At 38.7% G+C, this 22410-nt stretch overlaps 1 protein-coding gene across 2 annotated transcripts in view; it reads right to left on the bottom strand.

Moving 5' to 3' along the window:
• The window catches only part of LOC126240936 (rh5-interacting protein-like), a 155098-nt gene that overhangs the window by 17077 nt on the left and 115611 nt on the right, over nt 1-22410 (bottom strand). For both annotated transcript variants that reach the window (XM_049947965.1, XM_049947964.1), the window contains exons 4-5: nt 13452-13592; nt 13242-13370 (exon numbers count right to left, since the gene is read on the bottom strand). In XM_049947965.1, the coding sequence (XP_049803922.1) occupies nt 13242-13370; nt 13452-13592 (270 nt within the window). The remainder of the gene's footprint in view (nt 1-13241; nt 13371-13451; nt 13593-22410) is intronic.

Here is a 22410-nt window from a genome sequence, read left to right as displayed (position 1 = left end):
TTCCCACTAACACCAACGTATCCGAACTCTGGAGATGGGAACTTGCCCTTCAATATATCCTCTCTTCCCGTTGTCCACCAGGCCTAAACCTCTGCTAATTTCAAGTTGCCGCCACTCATACCTCACCTGTCATTCAACAACATCTTTGCCTCTGCACTTCCGCCTCGACTGACATCTCTGCCCAAACTCTTCGCCTTTAAATATGTCTACTTGTGTCTGTATATGTGTGGATGGATATATGTGTGTGTGTGCGAGTGTATACCTGTCCTTTTTTCCCCCTAAGGTAAGTCTTTCCGCTCCCGGGATTGGAATGACTCCTTACCCTCTCCCTTAAAACCCACATCCTTTCGTCTTTCCCTCTCCTTCCCTCTTTCCTGACAAAGCAACCGTTGGTTGTGAAAGCTTGAAATTCTGTGGCCGGCCGAAGTGGCCGTGCGGTTAAAGGCGCTGCAGTCTGGAACCGCAAGACCGCTACGGTCGCAGGTTCGAATCCTGCCTCGGGCATGGATGTTTGTGATGTCCTTCGGTTAGTTAGGTTTAACTAGTTCTAAGTTCTAGGGGACTAATGACCTCAGCAGTTGAGTCCGATTGTGCTCAGAGCCATTTGAACCATTTTTTTTGAAATTCTGTGTGTGTGTTTGTGTGTTTTTTTATTGTGTCTATCTACCATCGCTTTCCCGTTTCGTAAGTCATGGAATCTTTGTTTTTAATATATGTATAATGTTAAAATTTTATTGTAATCTGTATGATGTGAGTTATGACCGATGCACTTAGACGAACTGTAAGTTTCAGGTCTGTGTACATGTGTGTAATAATGGACAGTGTTGAGTTATCCACTGTGATGGAAGTAAAAAGAGGACTCTTTGCTGCATACACAAACAAGGAGATCTAGCTTGCCGCTATGGTGCATGCAACAATGCTCCACTTGAACTGAGTCGTTGCTGGCTCTTGTAGCGCTGTGGCGTTCTTCGTAAATGTGTGTGTGCAACACGAATTGGTTTTCTTTCAGCGCCACCTGTTAAAGGTTTTGATGTAAATGTTTATGTTTGGTATCGACTTTATTTAAAACACACTCACTCGCGCAAGGTGAGAGGACACTTGAAAAAAAAATTTCAAGTTCATTATATACATTTATGTAATGAATTTCGTTATTACTATTTCTTATCCTGTTTCTAAATTTTTTTACTATTCTTTATATACCTTCCAATGCTTGAATTTTTCTATGCCAATATTGAGTACACTTTTCATAATATTTGTAGTAATTTTAAACTTACTGATTTCTTGAAGGAAGTGTTAGTTCTTAAGATGTGTTGTCAACAATACTGTTTTGAGTAATAATGACACAGGGTTGTCATGTAAATAACGTGCCCCCTACATAACTACAATAATTATTTGAATTGATAACAAAGCGATTATTGGATTTTATGCATAACTGTATGCACCTGAATTTCTGTTTGTTTAAATTTTAGGACATTCCCTGAATTTGTTTCCCTTAAAAAAAAAAAAAAAAAAAGTCATGAAATGTGGGGCACATGTAACACCAAAAATGCAGGATGCATGTCACCTGCTACTGATACATAATTTTTTTTTTCTGAATTGTATGTAAATATTTGTAATTTAAATGCATTCTTTTAATAAGTAAGGACATTGCTTCACTGTATGTGTAAATTTAGGTAGAAGTCTGTTGACTTTTCATTGTATTTATCTGTGTCTTACTGTGAAACTTATAAGCTCTGAGAAAAAGTCAAAAGAATTGTTATTTTCATCGACTAGCGACGATAATAGCAGTGCTTGTGCCTTGTAAAATCTTTGGGTAGGGAGTTGTTGCATGGAGAGCACGGAGAAAGAAAGAGAGAGAGAGAGAGAGAGAGAGAGAGAGAGAGACGGGTTCCAGCACTTGTAGTGTGCGGAAGTGTGGTGTTAACGCTCTCACAGTAGAGAGTACCATTTTCGGCGGCATCATGTACACGCGCCAGCCAGATGTCTTGTAGCAGGAGTGGACAGTGGTTGGGCAGAAGAGGCTGTATTAATTACGATTGCCCATTCCTGTAATTAGCTGTGGCTCCACAAAATGCTACCGTCTTCAACAACAGCAGCAGATCCAGCAACACAGTTTGTTGTTGGCTCAGAGTTTCAACGTATGCACAGCACTGAAGTAAGACTGTTCATTGGTAGAAAGTATTAACGGCTAACCCAGCAGCACAACTGAATGTGATTTGATTGATAAAATTTATTTAAATAATAATCCATTAATCTCAGGGTGATTGTGTCCTCATTGCCCCCAGACATTGTTACCAAAAAGGATCCATGGTCCTTTTTTTCCCTTATATGTTAACTAAGTGTCATAAGAAACAAATTGAATAGTTACAGCCAGTTTATAAATAAATAGTTTCACTTTTAAGAATTTTAGCATCAGTCTACTTTCAATTCACTGTTGTGCAACAGAGGTTTCAGTATATGACTAAAGTAGAGCAATTTCATTTTTAAGTTTGAGAATCAATCACTGGAAAAAATCCAAATCTAAAGAAATGCATCAATTAAGAGTGCTGAAGTTTTATTTATTTTACATATAGCTTGGAGCACATGGCTGTTTGGTTTGGTACATATTCTAGTATTTAATTCTTTTCAAGTCAGTAAAAAAAGGCTCAGTTGTTCAGACAATAATATGAAATCCAATTTGCAAAATAAGTAATGGCAAAATAAATAGTGCTTGCTTTTTTTCTAAATTTCTTTGATGACGTTATGTTGGGTCACTGAAAGTCATTGTTCATGTAACAAAGTTCAATACTAACAAACAGTTTAATTACTTGATTGCCTTTTTCAAAATTTAATGCCAAACATAACAGTGACTTGTCAGCTTTCTTTATCATTACATATGCACTTCAAAATTGTGTCAAAAAAACGTGACAACCTTCAGTTGACACGTCAGTGTTTAATAATACATGTTTTTCTTTCCCATCATCTTGTACAGGATTTTGGATGGAAATTGCCCTAGTGGGCTGGTGACCATTAATTATTTGCTTTTCATGCATTAGTGTAACTTTTGGATTCATGATCAGTGGTACCCCTTTTCTGTCCAGTGTTGTTTGTGAGTGAATGCACAAAGTAACTTTCATTTTCCAAATTATAGCCCTGTTTGGTTTAATTACTTTTTATTTTTAGTAGACTTTCCATGAGAAGGATCAGTTGTACACTTTCCTCCTACTTATCAGTATCACTTCTACAGGAAAGATAGCTTTATCCAATTAGAAAAACTCCATTAGGCATACACGCGATCCACGGTCATATTTTATATCGCGAGCAGGATAGGCTGATTAGTGAGAGGGAGGTTACAAACTGTCCATAACAATTTGATGTTTTGAGACTGATTTACCAGATTGTACAAGCAGAACTTTTTTTCACAATACCATGTTCGTCTTTTCAAAGGTGGCCCATTGATGAAACAAAGGTGGCCCATTGATGAAACAGATGACCACCAAGTGTCGAATAGTGATTCTGGAGGTTCTGCATTCCTCCCGCATCAGTTCCCATGTGGTGTTTTCAAAATGAACCCTCTTTCCCGACAATACATGTATAGCCCACAAGTGGATGACGATATTGTGGGTGAGGCTCAAAAATGTCAAGCTTGGCAATTGTAGCAACCAGCACTGCCCCAAACCTACCAGCTGTGGGATCAGGTGCATGGGGGCTTCACAGGCCCATTTCATGGGGCCGGATGGTTGATATTAAACACAATAAAAATTCAATGGACTACGACAGAAAATACCACAAAGGCTCTTACAACTATTTTTTCTATTGTAGAAGCCCCTCAAACTCTTGTCATGGATTATTGTCCTCCGTTTACACCCACAGAGTTTCAGTGGTTTTGCATCCGGAATGGAATAAGTGTGTTACTGAATTTCTGTTTCATCCTATGTTTAATGGCATAGCCTTTTGTGAGAATGTTTACGATATAGATGGAAAAAATCTTGACATTGACTCCTATCAATTCTGCACTGATCTCCTTTTTATCCTCATACTGGGTAACACTGTTTCAAGAGAGAAGCTCGGTAGATGTTTCACATGAACACCTTTATCGTTGCCTTTTAGATCTGTTGCAGCCTCCATCAGAGCAAAAAGAAGAACATATGCTATTTAAGGTGGGCGTCCTCAATTGGGCATGTACATTCAGATGTACACCTGTTTGGATATGTGGCTCCACCTTTGCCCAGCAAGGCCACTAGGTGATCCTAGTGTCCATACCTAAGACATCCTCCACGAGAACCAGCATCTCTATCTCCAGATCAGCCACACCTCAGCTATCTTTCTCCAAAGATCAACTAAAGCAGATGTAGGGTCCTGTTCCAAGACACCATTCCTGGTAGTGTATGCCTGGAATTCCTAATTCTCCATCCTTTGTCCATTAACTCTGTGGATCTGGACCCAGACAGCACACAGAACCTCCAATCTGCACCATGTCTGATGTCAGACACACACCTCACACCCCCCCCCCCTCACCCCTCCTCCCCCACCTTACCAAGGGGCTCACTATCTTTGATAAGTTTATGCTTGGCTACCACTGGGGCCCACCCTTTGCAGCACTACTTCCTCTTTCCATGCCGCAAACCTACACATTTGACTATCTCTTTCTTCTTCTGACTTTCTGCTGGATGGTCCTTTTGATACAGGCCCTGCTTGGACCTGGTTCACAGTTTTGGTCTTGATTTCCAGTTTCACTTCTGATGCTGTCTTCACCTTTCTTGGTTCTCATTTGGTGTTTGACCTGCCGTCTTTTCCAAATTTTACAGATGAAGTGTGTATCATGCAGAGAAGGTCACCCACTATGGTGTATGTTCTGCCTCTGTGCCCTTCTATCCTGGCACCTTCCCTTCCTGTTGTTGTAGTATGCTCAAAACACAGCATGGTAGACAGCCTGTTGTGGGAGGAAGGAGTCATCAAGTACATGCACAGTGGTAGCCCCCTGGCCATGCAGGGATTGCACTGCTGGTGCCAGTGCTGCACACTTCCCATGTATGCCACAGAGTATGTGCCCACCATGACTGGGGCACGGGGACTCCAAACAACAGATTACTGGCTAGGTAACCATTGCTGTGGCAGGGTAGTGACCATGGGGGGAGCTCCCATTCGGAGTGGGCGGCACCGTGGCGGATAGTCACACATGAAGTGACTGAATGTGTTTCTGCTGGTGGTTGCACGGTCCCAGCAGTCTCTCCAAATGAAAAGGCCTCGTATGACACAGCAAAATACAATCCAAAGACGTTCCCTTACCTGGCCATGCCGTGGGAGGAATGTAGGACTAGATGACAAGGATAACGGTACTCTCCCCAATACCTGGTTTGTGTCAAGTCCAATGGGAATACCTTTTTGGCACAAAGCTTTATTTTTTGTCAAATACATTGAAGACAAATAAGGGGAAGTTGCAGCCATCTCTAAGATGATGAGCAGTTCCCTCCTGATTGAAATGTCATCTCCTGCCCAGTCACAACCCTACTCTCTTGTAAAAAATAGGGTGACATACCTGTGACTGTCACCCCTCCACAAGAATCACAATATGGTCCAGGGCATCATCTTTCATCATGATCTCCATTTGCAGTCTGGTGATGAGCTGCAGGGCAACTTAGAGTGACAGGATGTCCATTTCATCCGTTGTGTCCATAGGGGACCAAGGGAAAACAGAGTTGCTACCAGGGCCTCCATCTTGGCTTAGGAGGGTGATATGTTACCTGAGAAGGTCAAGGTGTTGGTCAACTGGTGAGACAAGAAACATTATGTTCCAGCTCCTATGAGATGCTTCAGATGGAAGATGCTCAGACATAAGTCTTCCTGTAGCATTGCTATGCCTGTCTGCAGGGATTGTGGTCATCCTTTTCATGCAAATGTTCTTTTTGCCCCTTCCCCATCTGGGTAAATAGCCGAGAGCTCCACTTTCCCTGCTCACCAGATTGCTTTATTTTTAAGTGCGAGAAAAAAATCCAGGAGTGCAAGATGCTGGACAATGTCGCATATCAACAGAGCCACCTGCTAATACCTGCCCTCCAGGCAGTTGGGGGTCCTTCTGGTGCTTCAACCATTCTCACTTAGGGAGCATTGGCTCCCTACCCGCTGGAGACGCTGGTCCCTGTCCTCCAGCTGGATGTGCATCATCCTCTTCTCTAGCAAGCAAGAGACCCCTTGAGACCGGATCTCGAATGTTAGGTGGGCTGTGGAGCTCTCAGGTTAATAGTGGGCAGATTGGGAAAGAATGCCAGTGTGCACTTGGAATGTTTGCTGGAGATCTCATTAGAGATGTGGAGAAGGCTCTGCCAGCAACTATTGAGCTCACTGGGTGCAACCAGTTGAAAACTGTGGTTCATGTCAGGTTCTGAGGCCATCCCTTGTTCCTTTTGGTGGATGGCTGATCTGGTGAAAGCAGATAGCATCGCACATGGGGTGCAGATGAAGCTCAGTATCTGTAGCAGCATACCCAGTGTTGATCATGGTCCTCTGGTTTGGAATAGAATGGAAAGTCTAATGCAAAGTCTCAGATGGTTCTGTGACAGTATCAGTCGCGAATTTCTTGATCTCCACTATCAGGAGGAGAATTGTAGGTTGCCCTTTAATAGGTCAGGAATGCATTATATTCAGGAATCAGCTACTAGGTTGTTGTTGTTGTTGTTGTTGTTGTCTTCAGTCCTGAGACTGGTTTGATGCATCTCTCCATGCTACTATATCCTGTGCAAGCCTCTTCATCTCCCAGTACCTACTGCAGCCTACATCCTTCTGAATCTGCTTAGTGTATTCATCTCTTGGTCTCCCTCTACGATTTTTACCCTTCATGCTGCCCTCCAAAACTAAACTAGTGATTCCTTGATGCCTCAGAACATGTCCTACCAACCGATTCCTTCTTCTACTCAAGTTGTGCCACAAACTCCTTTTTATCCTCAATTCTATTCAATACCTCCTCATTAGTTATGTGACTTACCTATCAAATCTTCAGCAGTCTTCTGTAGCACCACATTTCGAAAGCTTCTATTCTCTTCTTGTCTAAACTATTTATTGTCCATGTTTCACTTCCATACATGGCTACACTCCATACAAATACTTTCAAAAACGACTTCCTGACACTTAAATCCGTACTCGATGTTAACAAATTTCTCTTCTTCAGAAACGCTTTCCTTTCCATTGCCAGTCTACATTTTATATCCTCTCCACTTCGACCATCATCAGTTATTTGCTCCCCAAATAGCAAAACTCCTTTACTACTTTAAGTGTCTCATTTCCTAATCTAATTTCTGCAGCATCACCCGACTTAATTCGACTACATTCCATTATCCTCGTTTTGCTTTTGTTGATGTTCATCTTATACCCTCCTTTCAAGACACTGTCCATTCCGTTCAACTGCTCTTCCAAGTCCTTTGCTGCCTCTGACAGAACTATAATGTCATCGGTGAACCTCAAAGTTTTTATTTATTCTCCATGGATTTTAATACCTGAACTTTTCTTTTGTTCCCTTTACTGCTTGCTCAATATACAGATTGAATTGCCTCAGGGAGAGGTTACAACCCTGTCTCACTCCCTTCCCAACCACTGCTTCCCTTTCATGTCCCTCGACTCTTATAACTGCCATCTGGTTTCTGTACAAATTGTAAATAGCCTTTTGCTCCCTGTATTTTACCCCTTCGACCTTCAGAATTTGAAAGAGAGTATTCCAGTCAACATTGTCAAAAGCTTTCTCTAAGTCTACAAATGCTAGAAATGTAGGTTTGCCTTTCCTTAAGTTGTAGGGTCAGTATTGCCTCACGTGTTCCAACATTTCTATGGAATCCAAACTGATCTTCCCCTAGGTTGGCTTCTATCATTTTTTCCATTGGTCTGTAAAGAATTCGTGTTAGTATTTTGCAGCTGTGGCTTATTAAACTGATAGTTTGGTAATTTTCACATCTGTCAACACCTGCTTTCTTTGGGATTGGAATTATTATATTCTTCTTGAAGTCTGAGGGTATTTCGCCTGTCTCATAGATCTTCAGATGGTAGAGTTTTGTCAGGACTGGCTCTCCCAAGGCTGTCAGTAGTTCTAATGAAATGTTGTCTACTCCCAGGGCCTTCTTTCGACTTAGGTCTTTCAGTGCTCTGTCAAACTCTTCACGCAGTATTTTATCTCCCATTTCGTCTTCATCTACATCCTCTTCCATTTCCATAATATTGTCCTCAAGTACATCTCCCTTGTATAAACCCTCTATATACTCCTTCCACCTTTCTACCTTCCCCTCTTTGCTTAGAACTGGGTTTCCATCTGAGCTCTTGATATTCATACAAGTGGTTCTCTTCTCTCCAAAGGTCTCTTTAATTTTCCTGTAGGCAGTATCTATCTTACCCCTAGTGAGACAAGCCTCTACATCCTTACATTTGTCCTCTAGCCATCCCTGCTTAGCCATTTTGCACTTCCTGTCGATCTCATTTTTGAGACGTTTGTATTCCTTTTTGCCTGCTTCATTTACTGCATTTTTATATTTTCTCCTTTCATCAATTAAATTCAATATTTCTTCTGTTACCCAAGGATTTCTACTAGCCCTCGTCTTTTTACCTACTTGATCCTCTGCTGCCTTCACCATTTCATTCCTCAATGCTATCCATTCTTCTTCTACCGTATTTCTTTCTCCCATTCCTTTCAATTGTTCCCTAATGCTCTCCCTGAAACTCTGTACAACCTCTGGTTCTTTCAGTTTATCCAGGTCCCATCTCCTTAAATTCCCACCTTTTGCAGTTTCTTCAGTTTTAATCTACAGTTCATAACCAATAGATTGTGGTCAGAGTCCACATCTGCCCCTGTAAATGTCTTACAATTTAAAACCTGGTTCCTAAATCTCTGTCTTACCATTATATAATCTATCTGAAACCTTTTAGTATCTCCAGGGTTCTTCCATGTATACAACCTTCTTTCATGATTCTTGAACCAAGTGTTAGCTATGATTAAGTTATGCTCTGTGCAAAATTCTACCAGGCGGCTTCCTCTCTCATTTCTTAGCCCCAATCCATATTCACCTACTACGTTTCCTTCTCTTCCTTTTCCTACTGTCGAATTCCAGTCACCCATGACTATTAAATTTTCATCTCCCTTCACTACCTGAATAATTTCTTGTATCTCATCATACATTTCATCAATTTCTTCATCATCTGCAGAGCTAGTTGGCATATAAACTTGTACTACTGTAGTAGGCGTGGGCTACTAGGATAATGGAGGATATGTGTCTTGCACATGGAGCTTTTTTTTTTTAGGTGAGAGACTCGTGAGATTCTTCAGAGATTGTATGAAATTTGCTCCTCTGCTAGCATCAGTTTATTGTAGGTTGCTGGAGCAATGAAGGGTACCTAGCTACTGTAAGAAAGTGCAGATCATTCATGTTTCAAGAAGGGTCATATGATAGATTCCCATAATTATAGGCGTATATCACTGAAGTCAATCTGTTGTAGGATTATGGAATACATTTTGGAGAGTGAAAATTTCCTCCATAAAAATAGAAATAGATTGCACAAACAGAAAGCTTGGAAAACTCTGCTTGCTCTGTTCCTTCATAAGATCCATAGTGCCGTAGACATCAACACTCGAGTTGATGCCCTGACTTCAGGAAGGCATTTGACACCATCCCACACTGCCATTTAGGGGAAAAAATATGAGCATGCTGGGTATCAGACCAGATTTGCGACTGGATTAAAAACTTCCTTGCAGAGGGAACTCAACAGGTCATTCTTAACGGAACAAAATAGACAGATGTGAAGGTAATTTCAGGAACACTCCAAAGAAGTGTGGTAGGACCTTTACTGTTTACGGTATATATAAATGATGTAGTAGAAAATGTCAGAAGCTCCATAAGACTATTTGCAGATGAAGCAGTTGTCTACAAGAAGGTAATGATGGCAGAAGACTGTAGCAATTTGCAAAAGGATCTGCAGAGAACAAATGCATGGTGCAGGGTCTGGCAGTTGACCCTAAACATAAATAAATGTAACATATTGCACACACATAGGAGGAGACACCCACTGCTATGTGACTACACAATTAATGAAAAATTGCTCGATACAATATCTACTGTAAAATGTCTGGGAATAACCATAAGCTGAATGACCAAATAAAACAGATGGTAGACTGCGATTCATAGGAAGAGTTTTAAGGAAATGTAGCTCATCCATGAAAGAAGAGGCCTACAAATCAGTTTTCAACCAATTCTCGAGTATTGCTGATCACTCTGGGACCTTACCTCGTAGCCTTAATAGAAGAGATAGGAAAGATTCAATGAAGATGTGACATTTTGTCACATGGTCGTTTAGTTGGTGTGGGAGTATTATAGTGATGTTCGAAAGCTCCAGCGGTAGACATGACAAAAGACGTGGTATGCATCATGGAATTCTGAGATAATACATTCCGGAAGAGTTGGACAATGTATTACTTCCTCCCACATATGTCTCACAAAGTGATTACAATGAGAAAATTCGAGAAATTAGAGCTAATGCAGAGGTTTACCAACAATCATTCTTCCCACATGCCATTTGCAATTCAAACAAGGAAGGGGGTTCATGCAGTGGTATCAGAAGTACACTTCGCTGCGCACTGTCATGTGGATTGTGGAGTACTGATTTGGTTTATGTAATCACAAAACACTTGTCTCATTTGGATGATGACTTGTATGTATTGTCCGGTGAGTACTTTATGTCAACAATATGGCAACAAGTGGTTTTTAAAGACTTTTAGAAGCTGTTGAGCACCACCTGAATATAATGTTTTAGATATATATTTCATTCCTCTGTGTACCTAAATTTGTCAGATCTGCCATAGTGGATAAACAATTGATCACGTAATTTTATACCAGTTGACTGTTCCCAGTGCTGCAATGTATGCAACATAACACTGGGAACGCTTAATAAAACTATAACTTCACTACTTAATGCGAGCAAAATAAATAATTGCTTGCTCAAACTAACCTATTGTATCTTGCCGAAAATGTTCATATGTGCCTACACACACATTTAAAGGCAATGCAATTTCTAATGCAATAACAAACGTACCAGTTTCCCTTCACCATTCATGCAACTCTTAGTTCATCACTTAACTCTTTTTATGCCACTGTAACCTATTGCAAAGTTGTTCGAGGTTCTATAAGTGCTAAGAAAGGGAAGTCCTCAAGGATGAACTTTTTCAAACCATATATATGGTCGTGTACGTCAGGGTTACAGGTACCACACCCAACAGTCATTCATGAAAGTGGGCCCTCGTTTGCAAGTAATTGATGTAAAATAATTTTATGTGATGCTCTACAGCCTTAAAATTAACAGTGTTCACACAGCAGTGGCATAGTATAGATGTTTAAGATCAACTCTTGACATACTAAAGATTGTGGATTTGAATCCTTTCTGGCCCTTTTAAATTTTTATTTTTAAACCTTTATTGAAATGACTTTGATCATTATTTTTATTCATTCAGTGGGTCTAAATTTAATTTTTTATTTCTAATAATTTATCACAGTGTTTTAAACATTGCATTTACTCTTTCATTTGCTTTCATTTCTTCTTCCAATCACTCTTTTTTTCATTTTTTTTTATATTTGTGCATGTGATTTTAATTATTTTATGTATTAACTTTAATTTAATTTCTTGCTTTTCATCACTTTACATTCTTGTCCATGATATTGCATTCATTAATTATTTATATTCCTCATTTTGAATTGATTTCATTTTATTGCGGATCCATTTATTTAAATTTTCATCTGCATTATTTCTGTCCATAGTGCAACAAGAATTTATATTACTTATGTATGTATGATGATTACCATAAAACATTACAATTTGTAAGGAAAAGTATGTTCTTTGACACCACTGCACAGCCAATATAAATAGATTAATTCATCTTTTGTTTTTAACTGATGGATCAACATTTTCAACACCTAAAAATTGTGATAGATAATTAAAAATAATTAAAATCATACACAGAAAGATTAGAAATGAAAAAGGATGAGCTGCAGAAAAAATTTGAGCAAATAAAAAAGTTAATTTGATGATTCAAATAAAGTGGCAAGGATTAGAAATAAACAGTTTCATATAAACAATTTAATTCAATGAAAATAATGCCAAAGTCATTTCAATGAAGATTTAAAAATAAAAATTTAAAGCTCCTGATGAGATTCGAACCCACCCTTCAGCACATCAGGAATGGATCTTAACCAACTGCTCATAATAACACCATTATTTTCAAGGCTCTAGAGCATCACAAGAAATTATTTTTCATTGATTACTCTCAAATGAGGGTCCAGTTAATGGAATGGCTGCAGGGTGTGACACCTGGGATCCTAACATACAACACTGTGTGGATGGTTTCAAATACTCAACCCCATCACTGAGGACCTCCGTTTTCATTCATGTGTGTATAGTTTATAATTACAGATAACCAATTGAAACTACAAGTAACTGTAGCTAATCATAATTATTTTTATTTTCACTACTTGTACTGGAGGGCCAAACCTAACATTTCAGGTGGATCTATGTAAATTAATTAGACATGTATGTATCTAAACTTCTTGGCAGATTAAAACCATGTGCCAGATCGGGACTTGAACCTGGGACCTTTGCCCTTTACGGGTAAGTGCTCTACTGACTAAACCATCTAAGCATGACTCATAACCGGACACTCACAGGTTTACTTCTGCCAATACCTCATCTCATGTATTGTGTGTTTGAATTTTGGGTAAGCTATGCCACTAACTCCAGTAGTCACAGGTTCATTTTCCTGTTGCATCTTATTAATTGGCATAAGGAGCCTGTGACCACTGGAGACAGTACCAAAGGTTTTGTAAAAGCTGTACAAGCAAGGTTAAAATGAAAGGTTAAAATTTAAAATCCATGACTATATGTCTGTAATTATGTAGATATGTAACTAGATATATTCAAAATTATGTGTGTCTGTAACTATGTATAAAAAATAGAGCCTGTTTCATTCTATAAATAGTAAAGGTTCTGATTCTGGTACAAGCATGTCTTACTAATTGACATAAAATCACTTAATGATGGAAGGTTAACCCACTAAAATGTGTAGTGGAAATAAAATAAATTGTGATTGATTGTAGTGATTCATTGTTTCAACTGACATTCATAACAAACCATGATTTCATGGATATCAATCGTGGTAAAGCCTAACCTAAAATGTCTGTATTTCATTGACTATTTTGGGTTATGAGACAATTGTGATTAAAAATCAGGAGATCTAAGAAAATTACCTATGCATGTATTGTCTTTTCTAATATATCCTTCATTGCAACGGCACCTATTTGACTGACAGCTTACTCGATATCCAAGATTCTCACCGATGTAGCATTCACTACTTGAATTGCATTGGTTATCCAAATCTGAAAAAGGAAATTACAAAATGATGTCGAGTCATACATAAATTCTTAAGTGACAGTAGACGTTGCTATACTTTTACTTACCTTTATTTCTTATACACTTTCGATCAGCAAAATGGTAATTTTTTGAGCAAACACACTGTCCCCCATAGCAGTATGCAGAGTCACCAAATGTCTTTGAACACTGTGTATTTTCCTCACACTGTTGCTTATAACCTGTGGCAACTGTTAGAAAACAACAGACAATTGACTATTCAGCTATGAAAACTTCACAAATGAAAATTAATGATATCAAAGCACTGATTATAAGTATTTATTTCAAATATGCAAATATGAGCATTTATTGCAAGTATGAGATTTATTGTTAATATGCCTGTAACGCATCAGTCGTAAACATATGTTTTAATTATCATTACGCTCAATTCTTACAATTAATGTTGCAGTAAACTCAAAACTCCATGGAATGTGAAGCACCGTAAGGACTTTAAATATTAAAGAAGTGTAATACTTTTATTTTCTCATGAAGAGATGAAATGAGACCAATGACAAATATAAGTTTATGGCCACATATAAGCATTTTGTTAAACAGTTTGTCACAAGCAAAGAACTATAGGTAGCTATGTTCAAAAAAGCTAACAGACAGGTAGGTCACAAAAGTGATAAAGTTATCACAAATGTGATGAAGTTATCATGCCAAAATAAGAATATTCCGAGCTCAACACGAAGGCTGATTTTGTTGTTTACTTCGAAAAATACAAACGAATACTAACACCAGTTATTTCAAATACAAAAAAACTAGAAAATGACAAACTAATGTGCAATTTTAGGTATAAAACTAAAGCAACAAAGCAAGTTATAAAAAGAGAAACAGGTGCAAGATCAATTAATCACAGTAATATAGAGCCGATTAAAATTAACAATAAACTAACTGAGCCCAGACAAACGACTAATGCTTTCGAGCATTAGTTTTCAAACACCAGTATATAGAAGGTATCAGATAGATTATATAATGGTAAGGGAGAGATTTAGGAACCAGGTTTTAAATTGTAAGACATTTCCAGGGGCAGATGTGGACTCTGACCACAATCTATTGGTTATGAACTGTAAATTAAAACTGACGAAACTGCAAAAAGGTGGGAATTTAAGGAGATGGGACCTGGATAAACTGAAAGAACCAGAGGTTGTACAGAGTTTCAGGGAGAGCATTAGGGAACAATTGAAAGGAATGGGGGAAACAAGTACAGTAGAAGAAGAATGGGTAGCTCTGAGGGATGAAGTAGTGAAGGCAGCAGAGGATCAAGTAGGTAAAAAGACGGAGGCTAGTAGAACTCCTAGGGGAACAGAAGAAATATTGAACTTAATTGATGAAAGGAGAAAATATAAAAATGCAGTAAATGAAGCAGGCAAAAAGGAATACAGATGTCTCAAAAATGAGATCGACAGGAAGTGCAAAATGGCTAAGCAGGGATGGCTAGAGGACAAATGTAAGGATGTAGAGGCTTAACTCACTAGTGGTACGATAGATACTGCCTACATGAAAATTAAAGAGACCTTTGGAGAAAAGAGAACCACTTGTATGAATATCAAGAGCTCAGATGGAAACCCAGTTCTAAGAAAAGAAGGGAAAGCAGAATGGTGGGAGGAGTATATAGAGGGTCTATACAAGCGCGATGTCCTTGAGGACAATATTATGGAAATGGAAGAGGATGCAGATGAAGATGAAATGGGAGATACGATACTGCGTGAAGAGTTTGACAGAGCACTGAAAGACCTAAGTCGAAACAAGGACCTGGGAGTAGACAACATTTCATTAGAACTACTGACAGCCTTGGGAGAGCCAGTCCTGACAAAACTCTACCATCTGAAGATCTATGAGACAGGCGAAATACCCTCAGACTTCAAGAAGAATATAATAATTCCAATCCCAAAGAAAGCAGGTGTTGACAGATGTGAAAATTACCAAACTATCAGTTTAATAAGTCACAGCTGCAAAATACTAATGCGAATTCTTTACAGATGAATGAAAAAACTGATAGAAGCCAACCTAGGGGAAGACCAGTTTGGATTCCACAGTAATGTTGGAACACGTGAGGCAATACAGACCCTACAACTTAAGGAAAGGCAAACCTATATTTCTGGCATTTGTAGACTTAGAGAAAGCTTTTGACAATGTTGACTGGAATACTCTCTTTCAAATTCTGAAGGTTGAAGGGGTAAAATACAGGGAGCCAAAGGCTATTTACAATTTGTACAGAAAGCAGATGGCAGTTATAAGAGTCGAGGGACATGAAAGGGAAGCAGTGGTTGGGAAGGGAGTGAGACAGGGTTGTAACCTCTCCCTGAGGCAATTCAATCTGTATATTGAGCAAGCAGTAAAGGGAACAAAAGAAAAGTTCAGGTATTAAAATCCATGGAGAATAAATAAAAACTTTGAGGTTCACCGATGACATTATAATTCTGTCAGAGACAGCAAAGGACTTGGAAGAGCAGTTGAACGGAATGGACAGTGTCTTGAAAGGCGGGTATAAGATGAACATCAACAAAAGCAAAATGAGGATAATGGAATGTGGTCGAATTAAGTCAGGTGATGCTGAGGGAATTAGATTAGGAAATGAGACACTTAAAGTAGTAAAGGAGTTTTGCTATTTAGGGAGCAAAATAATTGATGATGGTCAAAGTAGAGAAGATATAAAATGTAGACTGGCAATGGCAAGGAAAGCGTTTCTGAAGAAGAGAAATTTGTTAACATCGTGTATAGATTTAAGTGTCAGGAAGTCGTTTCTGGAAGTATTTGTATGGAGTGTAGCCATGTATGGAAGTAAAACATGGATGATAAATAGTTTGGACAAGAAGAGAATAGAAGCTTTTGAAATGTGGTGCTACAGAAGAATGCTGAAGGTTAGATGGGTAGATCGCATAACTAATGATGAAGTATTGAATATAATTGGGGAGAAGAGGAGTATGTGGCACAACTTGACAAAAAGAAGGGACCGGTTAGTAGGACATGTTCTGAGGCATCAAGGGATCACAAATTGAGCATTGGAGGGCAGCGTGGAGGGTAAAAATTGTAGAGGGAGACCAAAAGTATATAAATACACATCATGGTAAGCAGCTGTACAATAAGAGAGTAAAAGTGAAAGAGAGAGAGAGAGAGAGAGAGAGAGAGAGAGAGAGAGAGAGAGAGAGAGAGAGAGGGGGGGGGGGGAGGGGGGGGGAGCAGGTGGGAGGGAGAGGCACAAAAAAGTGCAAACACATTGCCTACTAAACATTCAGTGGGCACTGATGATATACTGGGTGCTATAATCAACCCTGTTGTTGTGGTCTTCAGTCCTGAGACTGGTTTGATGCAGCTCTTCATGCTACTCTATCCTGTGCTAGCTTCTTTATCTCCCAGTACCTACTGCAACCTACATCCTTCTGAATCTGCTTAGTGTATTCATCTCTTGGTCTCCCTCTACGATTTTTACCCTCCACGCTGCCCTCCAATGCTAAATTTGTGATCCCTTGATGCCTCAAAACATGTCCTACCAACCGATCCCTTCTTCTAGTCAAGTTGTGCCACAAACTTCTCTTCTCCCCAATCCTATTCAATACCTCCTCATTAGTTACGTGATCTACCCACCTTATCTTCAGCATTCTTCTGTAGCACCACATTTCGAAAGCTTCTATTCTCTTCTTGTCCAAACTGGTTATCGTCCATGTTTCACTTCCATACATGGCTACACTCCATACAAATACTTTCAGAAACGACTTCCTGACACTTAAATCTATACTCGATGTTAACAAATTTCTCTTCTTCAGAAACGCTTTCCTTGCCATTGCCAGTCTACATTTTATATCCTCTCTACTTCGAACATCATCAGTTATTTTACTCCCTAAATAGCAAAACTCCTTTACTACTTTAAGTGTCTCATTTCCTAATCTAATCCCCTCAGCATCACCCGATTTAATTTGACTACATTCCATTATCCTCGTTTTGCTTTTGTTGATGTTCATCTTATATCCTCCTTTCAAGACACTGTCCATTCCGTTCAACTGCTCTTCCAAGTCCTTTGCTGTCTCTGACAGAATTACAATGTCATCGGCGAACCTCAAAGTTTTTACTTCTTCTCCATGAATTTTAATACCTACTCCGAATTTTTCTATTGTTTCCTTTACTGCTTGCTCAATATACAGATTGAATAACATCGGGGAGAGGCTACAACCCTGTCTCACTCCTTTCCCAACCACTGCTTCCCTTTCATGCCCCTCGACTCTTATAACTGCCATCTGGTTTCTGTACAAATTGTAAATAGCCTTTCGCTCCCTGTATTTTACCCCTGCCACCTTCAGAATTTGAAAGAGAGTATTCCAGTTAACATTGTCAAAAGCTTTCTCTAAGTCTACAAATGCTAGAAACGTAGGTTTGCCTTTTCTTAATCTTTCTTCTAAGGTAAGTCGTAAGGTTAGTATTGCCTCACGTGTTCCAACATTTCTACGGAATCCAAACTGATCTTCCCCGAGGTCCGCTTCTACCAGTTTTTCCATTCGTCTGTAAAGAATTCGCGTTAGTATTTTGCAGCCGTGACAACCCTAGTGCAATATTTATTGAGAACCACTACCACACATAGTAAATTCATCATTTGAGAATTATGTATTTCAGGTTAGACTAAACACTGCAAAAGTAGCACCTCTGCATAAGAAGCATGCCACATGTGAAGTTGCTAATTACGGCCCAGTTTCAGTTTTGTGAAGCTCAAACAAAATTATGACAAAAATGTTCCTTAGAAGATTAACAGCCTTCTTAAATAAAGCACTGCTGATAAATGACTCACAGCATGGGGTCAGGTTCCCTGTAGCATGCATTCCACTGTCCCCAAAACACTGCCGTTTGCAACTTCAGTCGTGTCAAGTGAGAGCTCACTGCAGGGTGGAGCAGCCTTGGTGCCAGTGATGGCCTGTCTTAGTTAGAAGGAGACCAGGTGAGCCTCTGCAATCAACCTGTTTGTGGCCTATACACAACAGACCTACATCTGGAGTTATAGCCTGGGGTGTGATTTCAGCACTCGTATGGTTACACCACAAACCCTGACTCTAAATTTGTATGTCAGTTGGTGATCGACCAGTTGTCCTACCATTCACGAACAGTATTCCAGGGGGTGTTTTCCAACAGGATAACCCTTGCCCACATACCCTTGTTGCAAACCAACATGCTCTACAGTGTGTCAACATGTTGCCTTGGCCTGCTCAATCACCAAATCTGTTTCCAATTGAGCACATATGGGGCATCATTGGATGGAAACTCTGGCATCATCCACAACCAGCATTAACCATTGCTGTATTGTCCAAGGCATGGAACTCCATTCCACAAAATGACATCCATTCCTATATGACACAATGCATGCACATTTGTATGCTCGCATTCAACAATCTGGCAGTTACAATGGTTATTAGCGTAACAGAATTTCACATGTGCAATGGCGTTTCTCACACTTACACTAATCTGTGATCTTGCTATGTTGATCACTTAAATATGTTACCTAGACAAATGTATTCCCAAAATTTCATTACTCTACATTAATTATATTTTGGTGTTGAGATTCAAAGATAACTGTGACTTACACTCATACGAAACTACACAGAAGCTTAACCTACATGTAAACACATTAAGTTCAGAACTTATGCAAAAGAGGAGAATATCATATTGGAGGTATGTTACATAACCATGTGCCTTCTTACTTAAAATGTATACCGAAATTAAATACATTTAAAGTAAAGTTGAAACAGTTCTTGCTTGACCACTGTTTCTATTCTCTCTCTGAATTTCTGGAACATCATAATAAGTAAACCCGATTTATAGAATATTGTTAATTATATAACTAAGTATTAAGTCAATTTATATTATGTTTTATGTTGATTGTGTTAATCATGCAGTCTCATTTAATAGCTACTGTAATTATAAACTAACAGTGTTACCCCTTTGCTCTATACGATATTTACAAACACTGCTCTAAGACACTTCATATTATTATGTACTTTGATTGTACTGATCATGTGGTCTCACTTAATAATTACTGGAATTATAGGTTACCCCTAACCTGTGTTATATCATATGTACAAACAGTCTAATAGGTAAATGCAATGGTAAAGGTAAAGTTCTACATTCCAGTCCTAGACAGGCCAATCACGCATAACGACTGCCGTGTCATCCCCTGCCACTGGTATCATCGGATGCAGCGAGGAGGGGCATGAAGTCAGCACACCACTCTCCTGGTAGTTGTCATATTCCTTGACCTTGTAACTGCTACGAGTCAGACGAGCAGCTCATGACACTGAGTGCACCCTGTACCTGTCCTCTCACCAAGGAAAAATCCTTGGCAGTACTGGAAATCGAATATGGGTCCTCTGATGGCAACTGACTGCACTGACCGGTCAGATACATAGGCAGACAATAAGTGTAGTACATCACTTTATATTCTTATATACCTTCATTCTGTGGATCATGTAGTTTCACTTAATAACTACTGTAATTTATAAATTAATTATTTTACCCCTAACTTTCCCTATATCATATATACAGACAATATAATTAAAATGACTTAATGGACCAGATAAAAAAAATTATGAAGATTTTAAGAAAAACAGAGTGCTACTCTTCTTAGAAGTTACAATGAACGACAGTGTATTTTGAATAGCAACAAAACAGTCATAGTCAAGCAATTCTTTCCTAGTGGCAAGTGCCTATATGGTCTTTATTTATTTATTTATTGTTCCGTGTGACCAAATTAAGGAGAAGTCTCCGTGGTCATGGAACGAGTCAGTACATGAAATTATAACACGATAGTAGAAACAGATAAAATGAAATATAAGAAACGTATTCAGGTGACAATTCGTAAGTTTAAATAAAGAAAATCAACAATGTAACACTGGAATTTGCTTAATTTTTCAGCTCTTCCAGGAGCTCCTCGACAGAATGGAAGGAGTGAGCCATGAGGAAACTCTTCAGTTTAGACTTAAAAGTGTTTGGCCTACTGCTAAGATTTTTGAGTTCTTGTGGTAGCTTATTGAAAATGGATGCAGCAGAATACTGCACTCCTTTCTGCACAAGAGTCAAGAAAGTGCATTCCACATGCAGATTTGATTTTTCTGCCTAGTATTAACTGAGTGAAAGCTGCTAACTCTTGGGAATAAGCTAATATTGCTAATAACAAATGACATTAAAGAAAATATATACTGTGAGGGCAATGTCAGAATTCCCAGACTATTGAATAGGGATCGACAAGAGGTTCTCGAACTTACACCACATATAGTTCGAACAGCCCATTTTTGAGCCAAAAATACCCTTTTTGAATCAGAAGAATTACCCCAAAAAATAATACCATATGACATAAGCGTATGAAAATATGCGAAGTAGACTACTTCAGATACTGTTCTAATGGTAAATAAAACAGCATTTAGTTTCTGAACAAGATCCTGAACATGGGCTTTCCACAACAGCTTACTATCTATCTGAACGCCTAGGAACTTGAACTGTTCCGTCTCGCTTATAATATGCCCATTCTGTCTGATCAAAATATTGGTTCTTGTTGAATTGTGAGTTAGAAACTGTAAAAACTGAGTCTTACTGTGATTTAGTATCAAATTATTTTCCACAAGCCACAAACTTATTTCATGAACTACATTATTTGATAATGTTTCAATATTACACACAATATCCTTCACTGCCAAGCTGGTGTCATCAGCAAACAGAAATATTTTTGAATCACCTGTAATACTAGAAGGCATATCATTTATATAAATAAGAAACAGCAGTGGCCCCAGCACCGACCCTTGGGGAATGCCCCACTTAACAGTGCCCCATTGGGACTGAACATCACTACCACTCTCAATATTGTGGAGAATTACCTTCTGCTTTCTGTTCTTAAAGTAAGAGGCAAACCAATTGTAAGCTACTCCCCATACTCCATAATGGTCCAATTTCTGCAGTAATATTTTGTGGTCAACACAGTCAAAAGCCTTCGTTAAATCAAAGAAAACACCTAGCATTCACAACCTTTTATTTAATCCATCCAAAACCTCACAGAGAAAAGAGGATATAGCATTTTCAGTTGTTAAACCATTTCTAAAACCAAACTGACTATTTGACAGCAAATTGTGTGAATTTAAATGCTCCAGTAACCTTGTATATACAACCTTCTCAATAACTTTAGCAAACACCAATGGCATAGAAATAGGTCCATAATTGTCAACATTATCCCTGTCTCCATTTTTATAAAGTGGCTTCACTACCGAGTACTTTAATTGGTCAGGAAACCGACCACTCCTAAAAGAAAAGTTACAGATATGGCTAAGTACTGGGCTAACATACATAGAACAATACTTTAGTATTCTGCTAGATACCCCGTCATATCCATGAGAGTTCTTGGTCTTTAGTGATTTAATTATTAACTCAATCTCCCTCTTGTCAGTATCATGGAGGAGCATTTCAGGTAACAGTCTCGGAACACTTTTTTCTACAAGCGCTATATGATTCCCTGTTGGGACTACGTTTCTATTTAGTTCACCTGCTACATTCAGAAAGTGATTACTAAATACTGTACATATATGCGACTTATCAGTAACACGGACATTCCCACTACGCACTGATTCTATATCCTCGACCTGTCTCTGCAGACCAGCCACTTCCTTTACGACTGACCATGCACACATTCTTTCATGAGTTTATTAATTTTTTGTAACCATCAGCTTCTGTAAGGGTTCAATGTTTTTGTGACAGTTTGTTTATCATCCCATTTCATCTACAGCTGCATAATGTGCAAGAGATATACAGATTTGTATGTTAATAGTAACAATTTTATATATTATTATAGCTTTTTACATAAAATGACACACATTAATATATCAGTTAATGATGAATACGCAAATAAATGTTTTATATAATAGAGGGAAACATTCCACATGGGAAAAATATATCTAAAAACAAAGATGTGTGGTAAGTCACATCATCTTTGTTTTTAGATATAAATAAATGTTGTGTGCTATATATAGGGAGGTAATATAGAAA

Source organism: Schistocerca nitens, chromosome 1, assembly GCF_023898315.1.
Source record: "Schistocerca nitens isolate TAMUIC-IGC-003100 chromosome 1, iqSchNite1.1, whole genome shotgun sequence".
Taxonomy (NCBI): Eukaryota; Metazoa; Arthropoda; class Insecta; order Orthoptera; family Acrididae; genus Schistocerca; species Schistocerca nitens.
Note: the sequence above shows the minus strand (reverse complement) of the source record. Positions and strands in the feature narration are given on the sequence as shown.